Source organism: Sebastes umbrosus, chromosome 1, assembly GCF_015220745.1.
Source record: "Sebastes umbrosus isolate fSebUmb1 chromosome 1, fSebUmb1.pri, whole genome shotgun sequence".
Lineage (NCBI taxonomy): Eukaryota > Metazoa > Chordata > Actinopteri > Perciformes > Sebastidae > Sebastes > Sebastes umbrosus.
In genome coordinates, this window is record NC_051269.1 from 20,253,386 (window position 1) to 20,274,637 (window position 21,252).

At 43.0% G+C, this 21,252-nt stretch overlaps 1 protein-coding gene across 3 annotated transcripts in view; it reads right to left on the reverse strand.

The window, feature by feature from the left end:
• The window catches only part of arhgef10la (Rho guanine nucleotide exchange factor (GEF) 10-like a), a 151,351-nt gene that overhangs the window by 86,331 nt on the left and 43,768 nt on the right, over positions 1 to 21,252 (reverse strand). For all 3 annotated transcript variants that reach the window (XM_037770926.1, XM_037770937.1, XM_037770916.1), the window contains 6 exons: positions 15,747 to 15,839; positions 14,095 to 14,265; positions 10,764 to 10,909; positions 8,613 to 8,785; positions 4,887 to 5,002; positions 3,233 to 3,360 (listed from right to left, as the gene is read on the reverse strand). In XM_037770926.1, the coding sequence (XP_037626854.1) occupies positions 3,233 to 3,360; positions 4,887 to 5,002; positions 8,613 to 8,785; positions 10,764 to 10,909; positions 14,095 to 14,265; positions 15,747 to 15,839 (827 nt within the window). The remainder of the gene's footprint in view (positions 1 to 3,232; positions 3,361 to 4,886; positions 5,003 to 8,612; positions 8,786 to 10,763; positions 10,910 to 14,094; positions 14,266 to 15,746; positions 15,840 to 21,252) is intronic.

Consider the following 21,252-nt stretch of genomic DNA (forward strand, 5'->3'; position numbering starts at 1 on the left):
GAGAGTCGCTTGCAGCCAGACAGGAGGGGACCAACTCAGTACAGGGGGTCCCTGCTGCGGCCCCACTCTCACACCAGCAGAGCAAAGGCTCGGATCTGTGAGTGCGCGTGTGTGTGTGTGTGTGTTTCTGCTCCTCTTATGTGTGTGCTTCGTTGTCTGAGATACATGCTGGCTTGTGTGCAGGTGCATTTGTCAGCAGGAAACACGTGAATAAATGTAATGTACACTGCAGACTCTGGAAGCACTCTCGTGCCCTGTAGATTGTTACTCAGATTAGTAACAAAAAGGATAAAAGCAACGTATGTGTGTGATCGTGTGGTTGTGTTTGTGTTAGTAAGAGAGACACAGGCAGTCAGCCCGCTGATCTCCCCTGCAATCTGCCACTGCTGCACCCTGGGTAGTGTCAGAATGGTTTGGGCACCCGCTGTTCCACCTGTCACCCCCCAGCCCCGAGGCTCACTGCCGGTCCAGCCACCCGACACCGAGGCCCAGCCTCAATTAGATTGCTATCACACAACCAGGACTGGCTCTTTTTCCCAACAGCAGATTTCTCTCTTTCAGCTGACATTGGGAGCTTTTACCTCTCCACAAAAATCTCTGTGGCCATCTCCAGGTTGAGCACAGGTCTTTCTCTACATTATTTAACTTTTAAATACAGATCTACAGCTCGGACATATGTAAAGGGTGGGAAAACCGCCTTGTCAGTGCGGTTGCTAATGACGTTATCACAAGAACTCAGCAAATAGGGTACCCCTTGAAGGGGAATTCGGGGACTCTCTTGTAAGCATGACATCTGGCTCCACCAAACATCTGAGTAAGCAGATTGGCCCTGCAGGCCTGGTGTGACAGCCGACGAGGAAGCTGGGAGATGTGGGAGAACTGATCTGCACAGCTCCGCTGCTCAAGCTGTCACTTTAGCTTGGCTTGGCACAGTTAGATTCTCTCTGGCTCTGAAGCATTAGGCCCACTCTTCTGACTGCCGCTGCCCTGCCGGCACCAAGCCAAGGCTTTCATGGGGGAGGTCGATCATCACTCTCACTCTTTTCTTTCTTCCTCTCCTTCTCCTGCTTAGTCTCTCTCAGCAGGGCTCTGGCTTCTCTATCGCAATCTTTCCCTTTTTGTCCTCCCCTGCCTCTTTCTTATCCTATCCCCACCAGAAGCCACGAAATGGGATCCATTATAATCTGCCATTATTTGCTATTCCCAGTTCCTGTGCAGTACTCTAAGCTACTCATGTGCTCTCTCCTTGCCATCTTTGTTCTTCTCTAAGTAGGCGTTCAGTCATTCAGTAGTCACTCCACCCACCAGGATCCACTTTGGCATGATAAGACAACCACTTTAAGATCCTTAGTGTGATAAGGTAACCTGCTATGGATTGCATATATACGCTCAGCTGAATGAAACAGTTTGGACTCATGAGGTAAATCATTACTAGTGGTCCCTTCTGCATTGCAAGTAATCCAATTGGAAGCCATAAATATGCATAAAAACGCAACTATAAAGGTTATTAACTTACGTACTTATCACAGTCTACTCTTGTGTATTAAAATGTAATATTAAAAACAAATGGTGTTTTACATCCGGGTACCATACAACAAGGAGATGAATTATAGCACTGTAGTGTAGAAGCATTAAGTGCTGAATATTTAGCTTTTTAGCACAGGCACTGTAAACATAAAATGATGTGGCTTTTAGTTGAGCAGTTAAGAAAAGCTTTGTGCTAAAGTCCAATGTATAGGTAAGGGTTAGTCTCACATAGACAGACCTATGTCCACAGCGCTGCACATTAGCTTTCTGCTTTGGGGGTTAAAGCGCTCTGGTTTGTTTGCATTTCTTTAAACTAGGGCTGTCAATCAATTAAAATATTTAATCGCGATTAATCGCATGATTGTCTGTATTTAATCGTGATTAATAGCAAATTATCACACATTTTTGTGCTGACTTGACTATGACTTGCCTCAAACTGCATGTGATTATCATAAAGTGGGCATGTCTGTAAAGGGGAGACTCGTGGGTACCCATAGAACCCATTTTCATTCACATATCTTGAGGTCAGAGGTCAATGGACCCCTTTGAAAATGGCCATGCCAGTTTTTCCTCGCCAAAATTTAGCGTAACTTTAGAGCGTTATTTCGCCTTCTTTCCGACAAGCCAGTATGACATGGTTGGTACCAATTGAATCCTTAGGTTTTCCAGTTTCATATGATGCCGGTATCTTCACGTCATTAGCTGTAAAACTGAGCCCGCTACAACCTCAAAATCTCAAATGGCGTTAAAACAAATTTGTGTTAACATGTCACTATCGCGTTAACTTTGACAGCCCTACTTTAAACCAATCACAACTGTCTTGGGCGACACTAAACCCAGGATCCAGCGATGGTGCTCTTGTAAAAATAGATAGTGCAGATAGCGGAAGAGGAGAAGAATGCTGCGTGAGAAACGTTGCAGCTTATACCCACAGTCTACACCCGCTGAGTCAGACTAGGTAAAGGCTGAAGCAAAAAAAGTTGTCTCAATTAAATCCTACAAAAGGAACATTTTGTGGAGCCTATTCATTATTCTATTCAAGTACGGAAGGAAATGAATTATATGAGTCAGGTAATTACCCACGCGCGACAGAATAAACTGTTCTTGCCTGTAATTTGCAAAAGTTCAGGGTGTCCTGTTGGCCCAGTGATCTAAGTGCATAGTTGTAACTACAATATCCTGTATTTTTAGCCATCATTCTCTTTCCTCCTACATTTTGTGCCACTTTCACATTGGTTGGTAGGTGGGTAGACAGATAGATAGATAGATAGATAGATAGATAGATGGATAGATAGATAGATAGATAGATAGATAGATAGATAGATAGATAGATAGATAGATGGATAGATGGATAGATAGATAGATAGATAGATAGATAGATAGATAGATAGATAGATAGATATGATCCCTAAACATGATAATCTTTGATTGTATGTATATTTAAATGTCTGTCACTGGCTGTTATCTTTTAGTGGTGAATATGACGACCTGGTTCTGCCTGTTTGTCTAGTCTACCTTTGATGCTGTACTTACATCTTTAGAAACTTTTTTAACCAGTTACCAACATAAGAAGAGCCTCTGGTTTTGCTGTTGTTGCCTGCTTTGTTTTCTTTGCTGTTGCTGTTGTGGTCATTTATGTTCTCATAACCCAACATCCACTGTACATTTTACTTAGAAACACATCTGTATGTGAGGCGCTACTCACTTGTCTGGCCTGCCGGGCACCTGCAGGCGTAAGCGACATTTGTTAGCACTCTGGATCTGTTCCTCTTTGATGCGAATAAGCCTCTGTAGAGCCAGACACCAGTCCTGGGCCACGGTGGTGTTCAGGTTCTTTTGATGGAAAAAACACACACACACAATTAAAACTTGTTTCTCAGCTGTAGCATCTTGCAGAGACAAGAGTGTACAGACTGTAGATGTGCTTACATATTTGTATTCTTACATGCAAACAGCAACACATCCACTCACATAAAACGGCAGTGATGCTACGCGGTTGTGGCAGGTTTATCCCCTCAAATGTAACGTTAAATTCACTTCAACACCGGCATCCATTTTACAGTAAAATCCAGTCCCTCAAGTCAAATAGAATCAAATCAATTTGGTGAAGTCAATGAGCTGTGCAGAAGTATTTTGTCTGGTTGTTCGGTGGACAGTATTATAACACGGTGGAAAGTGAAAATCAGTCATTTACTGCAGGGCCAATATCCCTCCTCCTGAGGACATTGTGCTCATTAAGTGCAGGGAGGCAAAGGTGTCACCATTAGCCCGAGAGGCTCTTTGTTGATTGCTGGAGTACACCTCCCAGGCTGTGTTATGCAGAGTATGGTACTGGTAATGTGTTAGTGGCACACTACTGGGAAGTGTCCTGATTTGAGCGCCACAGGGGGGGCGCTGCCGGTTACTTTTGCAACATAGCAAATGTGACACTTCTATCTAGTATATCAGAGGGAACATCTCATTCCCACCATTGTGGCACTGTTGGCGATGAGATAGATAGATAGATGGGGGATTTTGTGCTTTTAGAAATGGATTCAAGAAGAATATGAGGCTGCTCTTTGTTCACATTTTAAACATCTAGAATCCTTTTTGCAATTTCTTTAAGAGGAATAGCAGAGAGAGATTTCCCCAAATGGTTATCCTTGTACCATCCAGACTTGATCTTTTAGTTTGCACTGAATCCGGCAATTCAAATTAGTCTTTGCTGCCTCTGTGACTCTTTAGTGTGTTTTCAGGGCTTGAGAGCATTTGTAAAGTGAGCGGCAGTTTACAGAACACATTCCATATTATATATATTATATAAAGATATTAGGGCTGTCAATCGATATTATTTAATATTTAATTGCGATTAGAATTTTCTAGTTTCATATGATGCCAGTATCTTCACTTTAGCTTTAAAACTGAGCCCGATACAACCAAAAAACCGCAAGTTGCGTCTATGCGTTAAAGAACAAAGTGGCGTTAAAACAAATTTGCGTTAATGCGCTATTATCGTGTTAACTTTGACAGCCCTAATACATATATTTTCAGTCAATATGTTAAGATAACTGACTAGTTTTTGGAGGAGAGAATATCACATTTGAAGGTCAGTCTTTTTTTAAGTGGCTAATTTGAACAAAGGCTTTTAAAGAAACCCTGAGAGAACAGGGCTGTGTGGTGGTGTGATAAATGTAACAAACTGTGACTTCAGTGGATTGGCCTGCAGAGTCAGTTGGACTGAGGAAACCTGTGCATGAGCTCTTACCTTCCGGCTACCTTTTGTTGTATTATAGGCTATATGTTGTATGATACGCAAATTTCCCCATGCGACAGTCCAGCCACAGTAAAAGTGTAACATAAAGCGACATATAGGTAGGTACCTGGTACATCCCCTGCAGCGTGCCCACAAGGAGAGTGACCTCCTCCACGACAGAAAGGTCATGTTGCAGTTCCTGAAGCTCCTGGTAGAGTCGCGGAGGGCCGAGGATGGCTTTACCTAAGAGGTGGGCAACACACAAAGCCTTAGAGTTTGTAATGTCACCAACATATTGCATATTCCTATGGAAAAGAAAAAGAAGAATACTTAGGGCCTTTACACACTGAAGGCTTTATGAATGAATGACACGGAAATGCAAAATGCTCGTACACAAATATTATATGTCTAGGGCTTTTATTGTGAAAAATAAGAACGAAAGGAGTGGATCTGGTCTGTGCTTCCTAACAGGAGTAATACTGTTTGTTCCAATACCCATACTTCTATACTATTTAGTATGCCAGAAAACGACGTAGTAGTGTCCCAATACATAGTATGTCAAATGCAGTATGCAAAAAATACCAGGATGTCCTACTACTACATCCGGTCGCATTTTGCAGTATGTAAACCAGCATGCTTTTCTGGCTATTCCAACCCACAATCATCTGCGTAGCGGATATATGAGCAAGAGGGTCAAAGCTCAAGGCAAAATGTTATGACGAAGTAGTATGTCCCAATAGTATGCATACTGCATGCAACAGTACGTACTTTGTAAGAGCAGCTGCAGTATATACTAAAAGTAAAAAGAAAAAGGATGCGATTTGGAACGTAGCCATAAAAATAGCTGTTGTTTCATAAATTTAGACACAACTTTACCCGTTCCGTACAACATGATTGGTTGAAGCCTTTATTTGCTCAGGAAAGTGCAGAAACTTGACCTTGTCCCCCAAAGAAATGGCGCCGCTCTTTCACAGCATAATATTCACATTCTGTGTGAAGTATTCATGACATAAACAACAGTTCGAAAAAATGCATTGACATGCAAATTGATCGCACAAAGAAAACAGTGTGTTAAGGTCTTGATTGTCAAAAACAATCACAATTTCACAAAGCTGTCTTCAAATTGATTGTTTAGTTTGACCAACAGTCCATAACCCAGAGATTTCTCATTTTTGAGAAGCCGGAAAAAGTTAATGTTTGACAAAAGACTTGATAAACAATGACTTGTTGTCAATGCTTTTTTATAACTAATCATTTCAAGGTTACAATCTCAAAAATATATACACTAAACATATATGGTATATTGACCAACTATCCTGTATCCAATATACAAGAACGTTCAAGGTTGATAGAGAAAACAATGACATTGCCTCGGGGAACGAGTGGGAGTGCACATAGAAAAGTTGCTTCTGCTGAAACTCCAGTGGCACAAATAAAAGAGGTTCGATGTGCGGATGGATCGATCTTCATTATTTGTTGAACTACAGAGAGTGAATTTATGAGTAAAAAAAATCAGATGGAGAAACTGTTATTTGGAGCTATGATGCCCTTTTGCTGGCCAAAAGGAATGCAGGTGTCTCATTAGACGCAAAATTCAGCATCGATTTGAGGCCCGCTGTCTTCAAACTCTCCCTCTCCTACTGCTGCGAATCGATAGCTGTGTCTCCTCCTGTCTGCCATCCTCCGTCCCAGCTCCCCCTGGCCCACATCTCCCCAGCAGCAGCAGCAGGCTCCATGAGAACTGCCTAATTAAATTCTGCAGGTAGATTTTGCTCCGGAGCTGTCCTGCACTGTCACCGCACTGCCACATAATAAAGTAGCAGAAAGGAGCTGAGCCGGTAGGCGGGCTTAGTGAGGCATGCTCCTCCGAGGGGACCTGCCGTCTTTTGTCTGTCCACGTGCATAAATGGAGTTAGAGAGTAAAGCCGTGAGAGGGAAGGGAGTGAGAAAAAGAGAGTGGTGGGCTTGCTTTGTTCATTTAAAGAGCTCTATTGTAGCTTTTGGGGTTTAATGGGATCTTTGTCACGGGCCGCCGGTGACATCTGTCATCTGTGCGAGGAAATCAATAGGTGAGACATCTGAATATAAAAGGGTGCAAGCTGCGAGAACAATGTCTTCCCGTCCTCTCCGAAGGGATCGCCTGGACCCCTGCACGGGTTCGTCGAGTCCTCTGGGGCCTGCTGTTGGCTACGGCCCGAGAGGTGAATGTGCTGAGTTGTAATCCAGCGTAATCCCGTTGGTGAGGCAGGATATGGTTTTCACACTCAGACATGGCTATCCACATCGGCCGCCAGGCACGTAGCACCGCTGGTGTGCGAGGCCGGAGCCCGGAGGGGTCCGTCCCTGCTTTCTCTGGAATAAATCCGCCATCTAACACTCAGCTGCTGTACCACTGACTATAGCCGGTGGAATTTAAAGACAATGCGGCTTCCACACCTGCATCAAAAAAAAAAAATGTCTGATCCGCAGCCAAAGCCCACTGGTACACTTCTGACAAAAAAACACCGCACTCCTGACAGCAGGTCAAAAGAGAAGCAGCAATAAGGGAGGTGTAATGGGGGCAGAATGAAGGTAAGACAGCGTGAGAGTAAACAACTGGCACACTCAGCTTTCAAAGGAAGAGCACGTACATCGGTGGGCTTTCTGTGCGCCGGTAAGAACAGACGGGGAAAAAAGACAGTCCGACAGAGACAAAAGGGAAGTAAGAAAGACGGGCCTGCGTTTCCCTAAAGGCCAGCTTACTTCGATAAAGAAGGGCACCTCGGCCTGCAGAAAATGAAAAATGACTCCATTTTGAGGCATGCTGAGGGACCGCGCAGGATTTAGACCAGACACCCAACTGAATGACATCACAGGGGGATGAAACTATAAATAGAAGGGACAGCCTGTCTGAATGAAAATTTGGGGAACAGTCCCACAGATGTTCGGGGAGGTTTCGTTCTGTATAGACATGATTAAGGTGACTGCACCGTGTCGAAAAGGTGAAAAAAAAAAGCGAGAATGTCAGAATCCAGCACCCTCTGTGGGGCGTAACATTTGCAGAGTTAGACGCAGGGAAAGGAAGAGAGACAGCTGCATTGAGAGCTAACCTTAAATGATCCCCAAAACCTTGCAGCAAAGTTGTGAGTATACGAGTATACACCACCTGAGCAAAAAAAACTTAATCCAGTGAGAATCTGAACCAGCTCTCAAAACAGTAGCTGCTTGCTGAGCATGACACGGGTAGCTCTGAAGAAGGCGGCATTAATATTTAAGTCGCGAAGCTGCAACTTTAAAAAAAAAAAAAAAAGCCTGTACCATTACATCCTGATAAGGCTTTGTATCTCCCTTTTCCCATGGCACATTTATCAGGGATCTCGTCAAGCTCTGTATACACCAGAGTTTAGTGAGGGGTGGTGGGAGAACTAGTGTTTCATCCACCGATTCCTATCTACTGCTACTGGCTCTCTAATTGGGCCTGGAAAAGGGAGGGAATAATCTCTGCAGATTGATGACTCCGATCCGTGTTGTGTTTGTGGTCTATCAGAGAGTGAAATGAGACTGTGGGGATGCTGCGGCAGGGGGCTCTCTATACCCCCGCATCTCTCTCCGAGATAAAACACCCTAGGCAGATTGGAACGAGTGACCGTCATCACTGTCCTCCTCACAAACACATCCTCAATCAGAGTGACAAGCGGCGCGGATGCATCTCCAGCCCTCCGCGGGGACACTCGAGAACAGAAACAGATTAGCCTTGCTGAGTCAGAGTAAAGGGGCTGAGACTAAAAGTCAGTCCAAGTGATGAGATTAGCTAGATGACACAAGGGGGAGTGGAATGAGATAGTTGACTTTATTTTTTTTATTTTTTTTTTACCTGAAGTGCAGGCACCGCTTGGTCGCCTGGCGCCGCTCTGTTGGAAGAAGGTGTCTTTGCTTTGAGAGCCCTCCTGCCCCACCTCGACTACTTGCACCTGCTGCAAGGGGGCGCTCCACTTCATGGTGTACTTGGGGCCAACAGGGACCAGGCTGCTGATATCCGGAGGCCCCCTGGTGGAGATGAGAAGGAAAAAAATAGAGGAAGGGGTTTAGAAGAAAAACAACTAAGGCTGTCAAATTTAACTCGAAAACATTTTTTCTTAACGCCACATATTTGTTTTTTGTTTTTTTTAGAAAAACCTAAGAAATCCACTGGTACCAACCATGTCATACTAACTTGTCGAGAAGGACGTTAAATAACGCTCCAAATTTACGCTAACTTTTTCAAAGGTATATACTGTATATACTGTATATATATAAATATATATATGTAATAGGGGTGTACCGATTCATCCAATTGCATCGATAGGTACTCCACAAGTTGTCCTTCACGGGGGACGTATATTGATCTAAAATCGATTTGCAAGATAAATAATCTATTGTATTTATACTAAGAATTTGCACCTTGTATTTAAGCACAACAATCTTTATGTGGATGTATTTTTTAGCAATTTTATTAGTAAAGAAATGTTAACTCCGGTTCACAGCTGCGCCAATCTCAGAAAGACGAAAACAAAAGGAAGCATGGCTGATGGCGAGGAAGAGCCAGAGACGAGAGAGAGATTTTCAAGCCGAGTTTGAGGTTCGGCATGTGGAAACATTTTGGCTTTTGCAAAAAGGCAGATGTCCTTGATAAATCGCTGGCCAAATACAACGGCAACAATACCAATTTTTCGAGGCGCCTACTGAGACGCCAATATTATTGCTCTACCTTTTGCTTTGAAATTGAGAAGAGAAGCAGGTGGTTAAACCGCTGTTCATTCACCTTGAATAAAAGTTGGTTTATTTTATGTTTTGTTAAATATTGCACTGCCTCATATCTTGAGAACTGAAGCAGCGGGTCCTTAGTTGCACTTTCTATTATTTTTAAATAAAAGGTGTATGTATTTGCCATTAATCGTTGTGTTTACTTGTTTATATCCATGATTAATTCATCCCTGATTCCCTTACAAGAAAAACTTTGAGGAATCCTGACGTGCACTGTCCAGTATCCAGCTAGTTATTTTGACACATTGATTGAATTTTTGGTAAAAAAAAGTTACTGTATTTCAAGTCATTGAATCGTATCACATCGTATCGCTCTAGAGATAAAAAAAAAAGTGTGATTAATTTGTGATTAACTATGGACAATCATGCAATTAACCGTGATTAAATATTTTAATTGATTAATAACCCTAAAAACAACCTGAGAGAAATTCCCTCCCTATCCGCACCCAGCTAACAGCACTGCACCCGGCGCTCCAGTAGGAGGAACAAAAATGTCACGAAGAAGACTTGGGAGTGAGAAATCTGTAGGATCACCCATTTTCCCTGCCAAAAACTGTACCCCTGGCTGCGGGGAGGAGTTCATTGCTATTCATGTATTCCTGTAATCACGCAGACAATCAACATTGTGATCGGTTTGTCAAGATCCTGGAGGGCAGACAAAGTCAACTTCGGGACACTCGAGTTGAATGAGACGTAGAGCGATAATTACGTCGAAGGCTGAGCGAGAGGGCTTCAAGCGACATCTCTGACAGGAGCTTTGCGAAATATACAAAATCCCTTTCCTGTTTACTTCGCGAGAGAGAGAGAGAGAGAGAGCGGGAAAGAGAGAGAGAGATGTGATCAATGGGGCTGTCACAGAAGATAAATTGGAAAGAAACCAAAAAATGTTTTATGTCAGTAATCTAGGACTCCTGTAGCTGTAGTTAGGCATTCTACCATTTGTTTAAAGCTGATAAAGCTCCTGCAACTCCAGATAGGGCTCAAAACCCCTAGCAGCTATTTCTCTTCCCTATGCAGTTTGCCAAAATATCCTTGCGAAACCTAGGGCATCACATTAGAGGGCCGTGCCACCTAATAGCTATTTCTCCTAACTGTGCAGTTTAGCAGACTCTCCTTTCAAAACTTACACACAACTTCATGCAGGATGCTACGCATGATGAAAGCAAAGTGTTTATGCATGTAAGCTCATTTAGCTGGACTTTGTTCCACATGAGGGACTTACTTGACATTTATGTTGGAACAGATGAGCACATCATCAAAGAGGAAGACCTTCCTCTCCTTCGACTTCAGGACCTGTCCCCGCTCGCCGTACACGGTCTCAATAAGCGTCTCACAAAGGACCAGTGACCCCTGCTCCGAGTTCAGTTGCTAAAAGGGACACAGCAATCAGATCAGAGGCGGGGAGGAGACAGCGTCACAAAAGGGCCAGTCCTCCAGAGTTCAGTGCCTGGAGGACACAGAAGTCAGGCTTGGAGGAAGAGACGTCTCATCAGGGATTAGCGACACATTCATGCTGCTGAAGGTCATTTAATGCGCGTACACACACACACACACACATGAGGCACACATACATCTCTAGCCTGTTCATTCAGCGAACTTAGTGAGTTATTTCACTATCTTTGCCCTCCACACATGTGATGAGACAGCCCGTTGGCATGAAAAGGCGTTTAAATGCCACGATGATGTGCGAGGCGTTTTAAGTATAAGTACGCCTTTCTTGATTTCCGAGTGTCATTTGTACACCATGTATCCTGTACTGACTGCAATGTAAATGCATCTGTGTATAAATGCTATGGTAAGAGTGACATAGTATAAAAAGAGAGAAAGACCACTTATGGTGATAAGGTGGCGAGGTGGATGGATCCAACTAACACCGGACTTTTAACCAGGAGACCCGTGTTCGAGAACATTGTTGACTGGTATTTTGTGTTGCAAGTTGCGTTATTGACGTCATGTGTTTCTATTGACTAATGTCATGTGACATACTGTCATGCAACGTATTGTTTTCCGTCACCCTAACTACATACTTGCCAACACTCCTGTTTTTTCATTGCCCTCTCCCGGTTTCCTCCCGGGGTCACAATTCTCCGCATGTTTCCCGATTAATGGCAATTTTTCACACATTTTTTCCCTTTTTGTCAACATGTTTCTGGCACTGTACAGCATGTATCTGCCATAAGCCCTTCTGTTTCCAGCCGGATGGCAATAGAGCTACACCAGATGTCTTTTCCCGGTGGAAGAGAGCTGCTTGCTACACCGTGGCACGGTTTGAGCTGCGCTCGCCACACATCACAGCAAAGTGCGGCGCAAGCCATTGGAAATAATGGGTTTCAGAGCGCAGCGGTGCCGTTGTCACATTGTGTCTGAAAGGGCCTTCAGTGAGTGAGCGAAGAGAGAAATGGAGAGTACTAAGAGAAAGAAATACTCAAACAGGGGCGAAAAATGAATGAATTAATGAAAACTGATGAATATGAGTCTAATTATACACACAAGATTCACACAAGTTCATGCCAGAGGGGCAAATTATTCAGTTCTTTCCTGAGAATTTAAAGTAAAATTAAAAGTAGGCCTATTTTACAAAAAATGCTGTTGCAGTGTACTTATTATTTTGTTATTTTCATTCTTTAAAAGTCATCGTAATGCAGGAAACAAAGTCTATGAAACCTTGAATCTTGAAATCCTCCTTATTTTTGAGGTCCCAAGGTTGGTTAGTAGGCCTAACTAAGTGGTTTTCTTGTTAAACCAACAGCGGACATTTGCAAGGCGTACAAATGACACGCAAAAATTCTAAATTACGTACGCGGAATGTCCGTGTAATGTCATGGTATTTATACGCCTTACCGAGAGACCAGGTTGCAGCAGAGGGACCTAAAGTTAAATGAATGGGGTAACAGGAGCTGCCAGAATCTCCTGAATCATCCTGAATTTTTGTTTTCCTAAATAAATACTTCGAACACATTCTGTCTTTTTGTCTGTCCCATCATGCTATCCACCATACCGCTACCACAAAGTCAAACTGGCTTAGCTTATGAGCACTGGGACACACAATCCTTTCCACCACAGCAAGACAACTACACATGAATGTTAACGCATAAACAGTTTGCTACATGCACATCTTTCCACACACACACATACAGATACACACCAGATGCAATTTATGCTACAGTATGTTGTACACATGCTGTGATTTCCAGTCATCCATATGTTTGGCAAAGGGAAATAGCAACAGAAAAGCTTTTATTATCATTTCAGTCCAGCTTCTTTCATGACTTCCTAAATCAATACTTTTAGTTTTATCATACTGCGCCAATATAAACTAGGCTCATCACAATTTATACTGCAAGCAGCAGGTTAAATCCAAATGTGGCGTTTCACATCCTGATGACACACTTTGATGTTCTGTGTTTGTTCAAAAGGCACATATTTGAGTTAATAACGAATCTCTCTGCTGTGTCCATTCTACAACCTGCAGTGCAGTAACGCCTGCTTCACAGAAGAGGATGTTCTATCTGCGGGTAATCTGTCGCTGCTTTTGGCTGGGGCTCAGATAGCACACAAAATGAGTCATTAGTCCGAGTGGGACTGCCGTTTGATGGCCACAAAACCACACAACTCCCTCAAGAGTTGGGCTGCTATAGGAATACACCCTTAAAGTCTTCAAGCATCAATAGGCGCAGAGGGCATTGCACCATGCACGTGTGCATGTGTGCGAGTGGGAGTGCACGTGAGTGCGAGTGTGTGCGAAACCCATCCTCACTCACATTGTTATCTGTCCTATTCCGGCGACTTAGATACTTTGAGACAAAGAATGAATATTTCATTGGATGGTTATGGGGGCAATAGAGGAGACTTGTTTCCTATTGGAATTCTGCAGTGTCACCGCAGCAAATGGAATTCTGTGTGGAGTGGAGGAGATTGGGGCGAATCAGCTCATCGCAGAGTCCTGGAAAGCAACGGCTGATAGAGAGAAATAAGGAGAGGGGGAGGGTGAGAGAGAGAGAGAGAAGACAGAGGAAGATGCGGTCACACTAGAGAAAGAGGAGAAGTGTGTATAAGTGGAGTGAGAAAGTAAGCAAGAGAGTAAGCAGGGGAGTGCAAGAGGGGAATAGAGGGGAGGCAAAGTGGAGAGAGAGGAAGAGCGACAGGGTGAAAGAGATAGCTCTCTTACAGTTTCCAATTAAATGTCTCATTTACCCCCTAATTCTTCTTATTCAGAGCAGCATTTGTTCAGATTTGCAGCGGCAGGACTGTAATTTCAGTGTGGTAATGGAGAGGCAACGCCTCTGCCATTGCATTTGGTACTGTTTAGGAATGATAATGGGCATCATTTCTGGGGGATAATTTCTCGAAATAAAAATGCCTCCCTAGATTAATGTGTGGGAAAGTGATGTTAGCGATTGCTACTAGTTTAATTTATAGGTGTTTGGCTCACAGTGATAACAACGCGGAAAAAAGTTAAAGGGCACAGAGGCATGGCTCACAGTTGATTTGATTGGGGCATGTGTGCCTGTGCGCGTACATGTGCGCGAGGGAGTGCATGTGCATCCAGTCACCTTACTGAGCAGGCGATCACTGACGCTGCGGGCTAGTTGTTGAGTCTCTGCAATCTGGTCGGCTACTCGTTTCTGTTCATTCAGCTTCTCAGCCAGCATCTCCAGCTCTGTCAGAGCGAGCTGCAGGGGCAGACGGTCCACGTGGCCCTTCGGTGTGTTCTTAAGCATGTCCTAGAAAAGGTCACACAGAAAGTTTCAAGTTAAGTTAAGACACTGCAAGTTAAAAACATCAAAACATCTGTATGATTTAATACTTTCCTCCGTATCCTGCAATATACTGAACTGTAACAAAATAATGTGTTCTGGTTGGGAGTGTGGTCTTCACCTTGAAAAGTTCGGTGTGAGGACATTTCTTGGAAAGTGAGGACATTTTTGTAAACCAGGGACATTTTTTGGTAAGTGGGGACACCACTTTTGTAAAGTGGGAACATTTTTGAAAGTTCAAACATTTTTTTGAAAGTTAGGACATTTTTGTAAAAATGGGACATTTTTTGTAAACTGGGGACATTTTTGAAAGTTTGGACATTTTTGGAAAGTGGGGACAATTTTTGGTAAGTGGGGACACTATTTTTGTAAACCGGGGACATTTTTTGTAAGTGGGAACATTTTTGAAAGTTCAAACATTTTTTGGAAAGTAAGGACATTTTTGTAAAATTGGGATATTTTTTGTAAAGCCGGGACACTTTTTTGTAAACTGGAGACATTTTTGAAAGTTTGGACATTTTTGGAAAGAAAAGACATTTTTCGAAAGTGGGGACAATTTTTGGGATAGTGGGGACATTTTTGAAAGTTCAGACAGTTTTCATAAAATGAGGACATTTATGTAAAGAGGGGACATTTTGGAAAGTGAGAACATTTTTGGAAAGTGAGGATACTTTTTGGAAAGTCAAATACTCTCTTTGAGTTTAGGTGAGTGACTGGCACAGATTCCAGAGGATTTAACTGTATGCACCACACTAACCTTCCACTGGTTATGTAAACTGTGAAAAGCTCATTTTATTGCAGTTTCTCCCCTTTTGTAAGCAGTGTTGGCTAAAACAAACACATGTAAGCGTAGGCTTTGTGGCTTGCATGTCTATATTGGTCCTGCATCTATGACCCAGTGAAAGCTTGGTGTTGTCTTGATATGCATCTCAGATGTAGCTCAGTGCCCAGAGCTCTAGCTCCCTGTAATGTATGATTTAATACATACACTTCCTATTTCGAGTACTGAGTTTAGTCTAGAAGAAAATGCCTGATTCACATTCATAACTTATCTTTTGAATTCATGGATAATCAATGCCTACTGAGGGATGAAATGAGCTTCTGCAGATCCAGCAAGTCAAGCTCAAATCCAAATCTTTGCTCTGAATGGAAAGTGGAAGAGTCGGGATGTAAAGCCAGCAATATGAGAAACTGATGCGGCGTGCTACTTTTCTAGCTCTATCCAACCCCAGTGTAAAAATATATAAGGTACAGCTTCTTGTACTTTGGATAAGTTAAAATCCATAATCAATTCTGTGACCTTGCAGCATTGCGTCTTTATTAGTGTATGTGCTGCTGAATCTTTAATTCGACTCGTTTCTCATATTGGAAGTGTTTAGCTAGTGAAACTTAAGGTATTCACTTAATTAAAACAAATGAAATAGCCATTTACAAACAGCATTTTATACCTGCAGGAGCAATATGAACTGAGGGAATCGTTGAATGGGCTTAACCATCAGGCCATACAGAGTGATCCGGTCAACACTGGATGCCTGCTTCTTCTGGAAATAAAAAAAGAGCAAAACAAAAAGATTAAAACAGAACATGTCGTTGGAGAAATATTCTTGCACAGAAAGGTCATTAAGAGGAAACTGTGCTATTCCTACTTTAAGAGGAGCTTGTCAGAATCCTCTAGAGACCTTGTGTAGGCGTGTGAGTGGGTTGGTGAATAAGGTATGTAAAACAGGGTCTGTTAGTCATATGAGAGTATGAAAGAGGAGATTTTTTGAGTGTTTTACGTCTAATGTATTACTGTGGGCGTAGGTCAGGAGAAGATTGTTTCAGTGCAGCGGCAAGTCTGTGCCACAATGACACCATCAGTATAAAAAGGCAAATCACTGGGCACATGTAATAGATGATATGGTAGTAAAGGTTGGATAAGATCAACTCTGAGACAGAAATAAAAAAAGAGGGGACAGATTGTTGCTGAAGTTTATGACATCTGATATTATCTGTTATACAATACGGTAGCTAACATATAATCTGCTTTATTTATACTTAAGTAAACTTATTGTTCCTTATAGGGTTAGGAAACTATTTTGCACTTTTAAGTTGATAAACATAGATCAGAACTGGATATATCTTTACATAATTTATACTTCACATCAGACCGGCACATACGGGTAGTTCACAAAAAGTCGGCTTTTGGGGGATAGGTAAACCAAAGATCCCATAGATGTCAATGAAATTTGACGTGTGCATGGATTGTAATTTTGATAAGTTTGTATGCATTTATTTCTTGTTACACAAATGTTTGTTTTATACACATTTCTAATAATTAATTTGCGACGTTTAGTGTTCGCGACGTCTTAATCAAGTTGTCGCCATCTTGGTCTTCGGCTGTCGTCATCTTGTTTTTTTTGTAACCAGAAGTGACGCGAGAGGGTGGAGCTAAGCACAACTGAATGTTGAGTAGGACATTTTTGGGCGACTAAAAAGGTTATAATTAACTTTCATGAATTGAAAACACACTGCGAGGAGGGTGAAAGTTGTAAGACAAAAAAACACGGACAACTCCCAGACTGGACAACATCGTGGTATCGACCTGTCAATTACAAGCAGCACCCTAAAGCACACCCTGCTTTATGGTCTATTTGACTCTAAATGGGACCATAATTTACTAAATGAACATCATGCTGTATTGAAGAAGACTTGAAAATAATGATTGAGGCCATAAACTCATGTTTACAATGTTTACTGAGGTAATAAATCAAGTGAGAAGTAGGGTCATTTTCTCATAGACTTCTATACAATCCGACTTCTTTCTGCAACCAGAGGAGTCGCCCCCTGCTGGCTATTAGAATCAATGCAAGTTTAAGGCACTTCAGCATTGGTTTCACTTCTCAGACCCGGAGGTAGCCCACTGCCTATAATGTTGATAATGTATGACTAATGAAGCAGCCTCTGACTGTGTGAGTGCCAGAATGAATTATGTCTTGTACGGCCCCTCATACATAAGTGGAGCCCTTTGATGGGCTCTAAAGACTCAGCTACATGTGGAGTTCACTCAAATTTACATGTACTTAACCAGACAAGATGAATATAACATTCTCCTATTGTACTGGGCCCATATATAGGGATTAATGTGGCCTAACTGGTCACCCATGAAGTCAGCAACTTGTAGAGTAGCAGGGTGCAAAGACGAGAGGGCTCCACCTGTGGGGAGGGAGCCCTGTGGAACAGCTTGACTGACTTTACACAAAACTGAACACAGGTAGGTGAAGATAGTTTCTCATTGGTCAACAGACTTAAAAGTGCCTATACACTGGGCAATAAAATCAATCTTATGTTCTTTGCATGCCACTCTGGGGAGATGGGTAAAAGAAAACGTGCCAGTGTATTCTCCATCATGTTATGTTGTATTCTAGTTGGTTGGTTTGTAGATGTGGGCTATAGCAGCAGTCACATAGTGGGGTTTTGGTCAACCAATCTTTGGCATGGATGTATAAAGAGAACTGGATACAGCGTTGGAGACGGACTCCCGTTCATTCCTATGAGAGTTGCTCAGTGGCACATGAAGCCAAAAAAGTTAGACTTCCGAGTATAAAATTACCCAGATCTTCCGGCAATCTTCCGCATCCATGGGGCCCACAGTGCCAACGCACTAGCGTTTCCTTTAACCCCGCCTCCCAGCTCTCAGTCCAGCCTCAATCTGGATTTGGCTATAAGTGCATGTTACAACTTTTAGGACCTAATGATTTAAATAAAGGCTATTCAAGTGTTTTACCTAATTTACCTAAAAAAAAAAAGATTTGCTGATTTACAGACGTCTCTTTCCCAATGTAAGTTTATGGGGAAAAGTCTTTTTGGGCCCAATGGCATCACGTGACAGACACGGAAGTTGTAATTCCACGGTTTGGCCAGTATGGCCACCAGGTAAAATTTGCTTCAAATCCCGGCGCTCTTCCTAGGGGCTTGGTCTTTGGTCGCTGACGCTCAATATCAGCCATTTGGGTATTTGTTAAGGCTGTCTTTGACCAAAGAAATTCTTAGTCGACTAACACTCATACGATTCTGTCGACTAATCGATTAGTTGAGTTAATCGACAGTTCTGTAAAACCGAGTTTCTCCACAAAGAATAACACAAAAGCACCACTTTAATTCTTGTGTTTAACAGAGATGTGCTCATAAGTTTCTTGGAAATAAGTCATGCAGCATGAAACAAGCATAAAATCAACTAAAGAACCCTTTGACTAAGAGGGGGACAACCATAGTATTTGTCTTACAGTATGATTGAAGACCACTGTTTTTGATTAACAACCAAAGATTTCACCCCATTTTCTCATTTTGTCTGGGCCAGCCCAAGATCACACAGTGTAAAAGGGCCTTAAGAGGACGCCCTTTTGGTAGCTATATTACAAACACCAACCTCGCAACCTTATACACAATCACTAGAAGGACACATCAACTATCACCCAACTATCAAATCACAGCTAAGGGTAGAAAAGCAGCAATCTCAAAGATGCAAATTTAATCTGCAATATCCAATGTTCAGCAACCGGACAGACACATAATAACCGAGCAAAATCTTTACACCACACCTGACCAGGCCAAGATGTCAAAAGAGATGGGCTCTTTGCTGCTTCATGCACTGAAAATGGTTGAGTGGTGTCGTGGGTGAGAGGGCTTTTAAGGAGAACCTCTCTCTCTATCTCACTATTGGTAGGCAGTCATGTTCAGTCAAACCTGTCTAACACAGATGGTGTATAAATCATAACACTGCCTGAGATGATATCAATGCAGCGGTAGTTCACCTGACTGAACTTTCTCTGACTTTCTCAGTTGATAGGAGGTCTTGCCAGTAATTCCCCGATAGGAATCATCAAACTGATGTTTCCACCAGCCATTGGAGCCTGGACCAACAGGAGGATCATTTTGACTGATATAATTCACCATTGCTCTGTCTTTTTGAGGTGGCGGTGAAGGACTTGTGCTTCTACAACAAGTAGAAGAAGTGGCCAGCAGAACCAGGTACCATGTATCAGGAACCATAAGCTGTCAATATTTCTCCATGAAAAAAGCAAGGAATAGCAGGTTATCTAATGTAACAAGCCAGAGGCAGCCAACAGCTTGGGGTTAGTCAGAGAGGTGGAACGGGCAGAGGCGGCATTAACGACCACCAGCAAGGCTGCTCGCATAAGAGCTGAGGAAACTGAAGAAGTTCAAGGTCTTCAGGGGTTCACTTGGTTCCTTGTATTCAAAACCCGATAGGGCCGGGTATCGTTAAAAACATTACGATGCTAGTACCAATATCAGTACTCTTAAAGTGATACCAATACCAATAGATTACTTCATTCGATACCAGCATGTGAATGAAGCTGTGTTTGTGCCCCAATGGCTAGCTAATCGCTGCCACAGCACTCATACAGCGGATAACGCCGTCTTCCAACCCATGGTGGTGGGACCGCATTGCCGCAGAAGCTTAACGCCCATCCTCCAGTTCCCCCCATGTTATGGGTGCTGTTAGCACCATTAGCTGTAAGCCACCGGCTCAAATATCTCTGTATTCAGAGCTGTGTGCAAGCAAACAATCCCGGCTGTATGGGTTGTAGCTGCTGCGGTAGTGAGCCAATTACGCGTCCCATTAAATCGAAGAACGCTTGCGGTGATTGGCTGCGAGCAAAACCACAAAAAGGATCGATTGCAGGTACCGTTTGACTGGAGAAGTTTTGATACTACTTGGTACTGGGTTATTTCGGTCGATTCCTTAAAGGTATCTAGTACCTTTCAGCTAGTACCGGGTGGCTGCGGCTCAGAGGGTAGAGCAGGTTGTCCAATCAGAAGGTCAGTGGTTCGATCCCCGGCTGCTCTGAGTCACATGTCGATGTGTCTTTGAGCAAGACAGTTATGGGCAAAGTTGGCACCTTAGCAGCCTCTGCCATCAGTGTATGAATGTGTGTGTGAATGGGTGAATGCTGACATGTAATGTAAAGTGCTTTGAGTGGTCGGAAGACTAGAAAAGCGCTATATAAATGCAAGTCCATTTACCATTTACCGATACCCAGCCCTAAAACCCGAGTCAGGCCAGGTCCAAATTACATTCAGTCTAATCGGGTCAAGCAGGGTCCTGCTGTATTGTCTTGGATGTGTGTCAATATATCTGACAGCTTTCAGCTCTGATCAGAAAGAGAAAGATGAAGAGACTGACCTGTGAAGTGCAGGGGGAAATTACTGCTACTGTTTTCGACTGCAGCTTCTTGTTAACTGGTGGCGGATCATGCTGCTGCCAGTGTTGCTGTTCTCTCTCTGTTTGGGTCTGTTTGGGTCTGTTCAGGCTGACGGTTTTTGGATTGGGCATTATTATTCTCAGGTCAGGTCAATTTGGACCTGGGGCTGACTGTTCTCGGTGACCTTGGTGCACTTCCGTTTTTCCACAGATCCATTGCAGATTCAGAGTCCAACATTTTGGACACATGAATACCTCGACTGTAGATCTCTTCTGCATCTCACTACCCCACACCTCATCCTCTAATATCATCTGGAGAGTAAGCTGGAGTTTGCTACATTAGCGATGTAGGTTGAAACAAAACAATTGGCACCTTTGGCGTGCTTAGCGCTGTCTTTTGAGTATCTGAGGTAAGCAAACTGCAGTGCAAACCAGCATGAGCCTCCTGGACGCTGACAGTGGCATGCTCACAATGAGGATCAGCCCCACCTCGGCAGGTGGAGCAGCACCGGGAAAAAAACAAGATAGAGAGGTGGTTTTCCTTGAGCACAGGTACGTCATCTAATGTTGTGTTTCTCTTTCAGTTACTGAATAAAAGTGGATTCCAGTACCACTGAAGATTAGAGCTGACTGGTTGAGCAGGTAGCAGTGTGCTATAAGGGGGCTAAACCTGTGTGAAATAGAGCAGGCTGTGGTTTTTTGATTGGATTTGTAGTGACTATTTGTACTATATTTATGGACGCTTCAAG